Source organism: Mandrillus leucophaeus, unplaced genomic scaffold (assembly GCF_000951045.1).
Source record: "Mandrillus leucophaeus isolate KB7577 unplaced genomic scaffold, Mleu.le_1.0 Scaffold76, whole genome shotgun sequence".
Classification (NCBI taxonomy): Eukaryota; Metazoa; Chordata; class Mammalia; order Primates; family Cercopithecidae; genus Mandrillus; species Mandrillus leucophaeus.
Genome location: NW_012108252.1, coordinates 6,494,458 through 6,501,094, shown reverse-complemented (window position 1 = coordinate 6,501,094; position 6,637 = coordinate 6,494,458). Strand labels below are relative to the sequence as shown.

Sequence of the window (6,637 nt, the reverse complement as noted above, 5' to 3'; positions counted from 1 at the left end):
AGTTGTCTCCATTATCTGACACATTTCCTAGCCTGTGTTTCCAATCACTGGCCTTCAACAGGTCCGTCTACCACATGGGTTTTGCACTGTCTTTGCTCTCCCTGGGAAACAAACAACATGCTACTCATGTCTACTCTTACTCTTTCCTATGTGGGTCTCGTCGGGCCTCTGGTGTAGGATTCCCCTGGCTCACAGAGTCTGAGAGGAAACTGCAGCATTTTATTTGAACGTCTTCGACCTTAGACACTCACAGTTCCCTCTGCCCTCTCACACATGCGTTCCAGAATTCGGTGAATACTGGTGAAACTGGGTCTGTCTGCAGGCAGCTTGCTCCAACATAGACGCATGAGATTGTACAGCTCCACGGGGCAGTTCTCAGGGCAGGAGAGGATGTTGCCATCTCGCACGTAGTAAATGACCTCCTCATGGGCCATCCCATAGTAGGGCTGCAGGCCATAGGAGAAGATCTCCCAGAGGACCACGCCGTAGGCCCACACATCAGACTCTGTAGTGTAGCGGTTATAAAAAATGGACTCTGGTGGCATCCAACGGATAGGGATAGCGTCGTTTTCATTAGCTTTGTAGTAGTCTGCTGAGTAGATGTTCCTGGAGAGGCCAAAGTCGGCAATTTTTACCACCATGTTCTCGCCCACCAGACAGTTCCTGGTGGCTAAATCTCGGTGAACAAACTTACGTTCTGAGAGGTAAGCCATACCAGCTGCCACTTGCCTGGCAATGCAAAGCTGCTCAGCACAGGAGAGGGGTGGGGGTCCAGGGCTGGAGACCTGGGCCCTCATAGACAAGTCACTGTGACTGAGGCTGCACACGGTGTGAGGGGACATGCTGCGGAGGAACTCATTGAGATCACCATAGGCCATGTATTCAAAGAGCAGGCACATTGGCTTCCCGACAGCACACACGCCTGGAACCAAAAGACCATCCTCTGTTAGTCTCAGTTTCTACAATGAAACAATGGAAAGAGCACTCCAAAAGCAAACAACCAGATCAGAACATATGAAGCCCTGTTTTTTGTTGTAGTATATTTGTTTTTTAATATTTACATCCTTTTAATCACAACACAAAAGAAGTCTCAGCTAGGAAATGCACTCTGGTTAGTGGGGTTTCCGTCCCTTGGCTAAAGTTTTTGAGGACTTCCAGTAGAGCGCTGTTGTCCTGGGCACTTGTCACAAGTACATCATACATGGCTCATCAAGTACATGGTGCATATAAGTACATGGTGTATCAGTTCATTGGGGTGGCTCTTCTCTCTGAAATCTGGAGGCTCTGGTTTTTTGTTGACAACACCATAGTTGAACCATGACCCTGTTTCTCTGCCTGAACATCTCTCTTTGCCTTTAAGATTCAGTTTATTTATCACTCTCCCTAGGGTGCCTCAGCTCCTGACCCTTCCAGTAACTGTTAGATTTTCCTACCATCATCCTTTCACAGAGAACCTACCATCCTGTTTTATAATCATTTGACTATTTGAGGTTTCTCCCCGACATTTTAGCACTTTGAAAGGAGAGATTGCACCTTATTCTTTAAAAATTCCCCACACCTACCACGTGTCTGGCAGAGGAGATGTCTCATAATGTTCGATGAATTAATTTATGAATGGATGCTTGCTCTGAGTATGTAATATAATTGCTCTCTGTTTCTGTTTACTTCTATGAAGGATGTTAATAAGAAAGATGTGTCAAGTTTGGAAACAATAACAAATACAATTCAAGTGTCTTAGATGAAGTATTTAAGTTGCTGCCGTTAAACATTTTGAAATTTAGGTTTTACAATGTTCATGCTACCAAAAAGTGTTAATATAAATCAAGTCTTAGATTTAAAGCCAGAAGATCATTTTCAAATCTTAAAGTCTTGATATATTTGAGAGGGAAACTGGAGAATCTGGAATATTAGATAAGATGGGCATAATTTCACATCACCTTAAAAATAGATTATTAGATCTATTGGGTTTTTTTTCAGGCAAAAGTTAAAAGTAGCTGTTTGAAAAAGAGGAGAAATGAGGAATACTGCTATCTTGGTTTATTTATTTTGGCATTAAATTTTAATTTCAAGGACCTCAATTAGCACATTTATATAAACTAAAGGGAAAAAATAAAGAAATACCAACTGGGTAATACTTAGAAATTTCCTCTATGGGATCCTTTCTGGATAATCTTTAGTTAACAGGGACTTACCTATCTCATCAACTGGCTTTACCATTGTTACGTTGGTTGAGTTGATTTAAAAATAATTTCTTATACTGGAAAAAAGTGAAAAATATTTCTCTCAGAAATAGAAAAAATTTCTAAGTTTATTTAATGAAATTTTCCAATCTGATAAAGAAAATATTATATAAAAGATTTCTACTTTGTGATCATTATGAACAATTACATATATATGTGTATAGATATAATTTATAATTATATATGTATATACATTTATTTAAGACCTTGAAATGTTTTCTATATTGTAATTACTCAAAACCAACTCTTAGTTGGGACTTCAAAATGGAATAATTATTGAGAGGAAGACTGTGTTTTATTCATCCTTGTAACCTCAGGTCTAACATGGCTCACTATGGGTTTTCAATATATGTTGATGGGTGGATGGATGAATTAATGGATAGGTGGGTGCATGGATAGATTTAAGGATGGATAGGTAGATGGACGGGCATAAGAAAACCTCATGCCTAGCCCAAGCCATGTCTTTAAACTTTGGCATGACATCTTCAATGAATAATCTCACCTGATTGTTCTACTATTTGCTCCACTGCCAGAACATTCCGTAAGAGTCTACAATATTTAATGCCTACTCCCATTCTAAAATTCTACATATTTCTTTAGTTATACCATTTTTTCCCAATTTATGACTACAAAACCATTGTACACTTTAGGATTTCAATAAAGGGGAGTCAATTTTTAAGATACGAACATGTTCAGTAAGTGGCTGATATTTCAAATATATAAAACAAAGTAGATTTCTTTTATTGATAGAAGTGAATTTTATGGACTTTCCCAATTCCCCTTTCTTCCACTGTTGTCATCTTATTTCATTGGGATTCATTTCCAAGAAACTATGAGACTAGTGGAATCACTTGCGTGAATGATTACTGCTTATGCATACTTGATAAAAAATAGAACCTGTGTTCACTGGATATTGAAATGGAATTTAGATATAGCATTTAACAAATGGCAACATAAGTTTCAGTTCTTGTTGAACAATAAAAATGAGAGAAAACTCCAAGTAGTGATGTGTAAGTATGCTACTGTGGTGATCATAATTTGAAAATTGTACATAGTTTGTGTTTGAGTCAATTTCAGGAATTCAGGATGTTATAAACTGTATATGAACACAGAGTCAACATTTTAAGAAAAGTTGAAATAGGAATTGCTTGATAATCTTGAAAATATACATGTGTATATGTTCGTTTAATGAGTAAATGTATACTATTTGAGAAAGTAAATAAGGAGGGTAGGGGGGAGAAGCCAGATTCAGATTTTTGTGTGATGAAGAATGAATAAATGAATGTTCAGGATTTGAGGAAAGGGAAGAAGTATTTTCGAGATGAATTGTTATGTACTGAATATCTTTTACTCATTTATTGAACAAATATTTATAGAGTACCTACAATGTGCCAGAAAGTATTCAAGATGCTACTATAGAAATTCTTGATTTTGATATTTATCTAGATTCCTTCCAATATCCTGACCACTAAATTACTTTACTTCTTTCCTTAGACCTCTGCCCAACTTCAGCTAATTACTCTCATTGTCATACTCCTGACCTTGTCATTCCATACATCTGTATACCTCCCATAATCTCATTTTCAGTTACTCTATTTGTTCATCACTTCCTCCCTTTTTCACCCTAGTTCACTGCCTCGAGTGCCCTAACTCTAAAAATCCTTTGACCCAACTGAAACTTTTAATCTATTGATCCTACCCCCTTTTAATGATCCCTCACTTTCTTCACGTTTTGTCTTCCTTCCTTAAACAACTTAAGTTCCTTGATCAATCATAATAATCACTCCTTTGCATATACCCCTCTTATTTGCCTCAATTTGACTTCAACTTACTTGCGTGGCAAAATGCTAATTCTGATAAAATTTAATTCCTCATTAATGGGTCTATGCCCATCTGGTGGCATTTGGATGAATACACAACCATGCTGACCAGTCTCATGTTAAATGTGTAATCTCTAATTTCAAGTAAGTTTTTAATTTTCTTGCCAATCATACTATATTTCTGTAGTCCATTTTATATTTTATGTAAAAATGGACTTTCTTAGATGACGATTTATTTCTTCTCTTCCCTCAAATCTTCAACTCTTCTCCCATTCCTCACTCTCAGATGAGATCTTGATTCCTACCTCACAGAGAAAACTAAATCAGTCAGAAGAGACTGTCTACAATCTTCAGTCAATACTGTCTTATTACTATGGTTGATCTGAGCATTCTCTTAACAAAGGCTAATCCATCCAACAGTGTCAAGATTCCATTCCCTCTCACTGTTCAAAGATGTTACTTCCACTATTTGCCAACCCTATAATCAATTTTTCTCTTTACTGGATCATTCTCATTAATTTACAAATGTGCTATTATTTCTACATGAAAGGAAGCATGCCTCTTTCTGCCCCCTTCAGCTCTATCCATGTTCCTTGGTTCATCTTTATAGCAAAACAAGTTGTTTATACTTTTTCTCCAAATTTTCTCTTCCTCTTCTTTTGAGCTCACTTACATTTCCTCTTGCCCCCAACATTCCTAAGAAACTTCTCTTCTCGGGGTTACCAATAAACCTCCATGTTTACAAATTCAAGGTCACTTTATAGTCCTTCTCTTACTAGACTTAATGCATAAGACACGCTTACTTTCACCTATTTAAAATACTTCATTTGACTTCCAGGACACCACACTCTCTTGATTTACTCTATTTCATTGATTGCTTGTTTTCAGTTTGTTTTTCTTGTTCATCTCCTCTTTCTCATCCTAAATGCTGGAATGCTCCTGGCCTTGGTCCTTGGACCTCTTCCCTGTTCTGGCTTGCTTTTTCCATCCTTAGGTGTCTTGCCCAACCTCATGGCTTTAAATACTCTATATACTGCAATAGCCTTGGATTCATGTCTAACCAGATCATCCTTTTTGAACTCTAAGCCTCCATATCCACATGCCTCCTGTGGATGTTGAATAGGCATCGGCAAAAAGCACATCTTTTTTTTTTTTTTTTTCAGATGGAGTCTTGCTCTGTCACCCAGGCTGGAGTGCAATGGCACAATCTTGGTTCACTGCAACCTCCGCCTCCTGAGTTCAAGCAATTCTCCTGCCTCAGCATCCCAAGCAGCTGGGATTACAAACGTGTGCCACCACGCCAGGCTAATTTTTGCATTTTCAGTAGAGATGGGGTTTCACCATGTTGGCCAGGCTGGTCTTGAATTCCTGACCTCAGGTGAACTGCCCACCTTGGCCTCACAAAGTGTTGAAATTATAGGTACAAGCCACTATGCCCAGACAAAAACCACATATTTAAATGAATTCCCACTCTCTCCACTAAAAGAACCTGTTCCTCCTGGGTATTCCTCAACTCAGCCAACGCCACCTCCATTCACTCATCTGCACAGCCAAATACCTTGATACTATGTTTGAATTTTCTCTTTTCTGCACATCTCAGATTTGGTCTGTCAGCAAATTATTTGGCTCTACTTTCAAATTACACATGAGAATCACTTCTCACAATCTTCACTACCACCACCTGGTCCATTCCACCACCTTCTCTTGCTGCATCATTGCAATACCTGTTTGCTGTCTTCCTGAGTTTATTGCTTCCTTTCAGGCAATGCCCTAGAAAGCAGCCAGAGGAGATCTGAAAAAATGTGAGTTGTGTCATGTCATGTCTTGGCTGAAACTCTCCATTTGTTTCCCAACTTAGATTAAAAGCCAATGTTTTTAATAAGGTCTGACAGGACCTGCCCACCTCCCCTATTACCTCTCTGATCTCACCTTTGATAACTCTCCCCATCTTTCACTCTGCTCCAGCCACATTCATCTCCTCACTATTCCTCAAGCATGCCACATCTGCTCTTGCCACAGTACCTTTGCAAATGCTTCTCATTCTTATTGGAATGTTCTTTTCCAAGATATCCACACTGTTATTCCCTTGCCTCTGCCAGGTCTTTATATAAATGTAATATTTTCACTGAAGACTTCAAACATTGTAGCTCACATTCCAAAAACTTCTCTGCTTTAACATTTTAAAAAGTCTTTAGAACTTAATATCCAGCATCCCATATTTTTGTGTTTATTTTTATTACCTCTCTCCTCCAATAGAGTGAATGTATGCTCTATGAGAGCACAGATTTTTTTTTCTTTCTTTTTTAAAGATGGAATCTCGCTCTGTCGCCCAGGCTGCAGTGCAGTGGTGTGATCTTGGCTTACTGCAACCTCCACCTCCCCAGTGTAAGCAATTCTCGTGCCTCAGTCTCCTGAGTAGCTGGGATTACAGGCCCACACCACCATACCCAGCTAATTTTTCTATTTTTAGTAGAGATGGGGTTTCACCATGTTGGTCAGGCTGGTGTCAAACTCCTGACCTCAAGTGATCCACCTGCCTCAGACTCCCAAAGTGCTGAGATTGCAGGCTTGAGCCAC

The 6,637-nt window shown here is 38.9% G+C and overlaps 1 protein-coding gene across 1 annotated transcript in view; it reads right to left on the bottom strand.

Moving 5' to 3' along the window:
• Positions 1-239: 239 nt before the first annotated feature.
• The window catches only part of MUSK (muscle, skeletal, receptor tyrosine kinase), a 167,632-nt gene continuing 161,234 nt past the window's right edge, over positions 240-6,637 (bottom strand). Inside the window, exon 16 of the mRNA XM_011966405.1 lies at positions 240-922. Within this exon, the coding sequence (XP_011821795.1) occupies positions 240-922 (683 nt within the window). The remainder of the gene's footprint in view (positions 923-6,637) is intronic.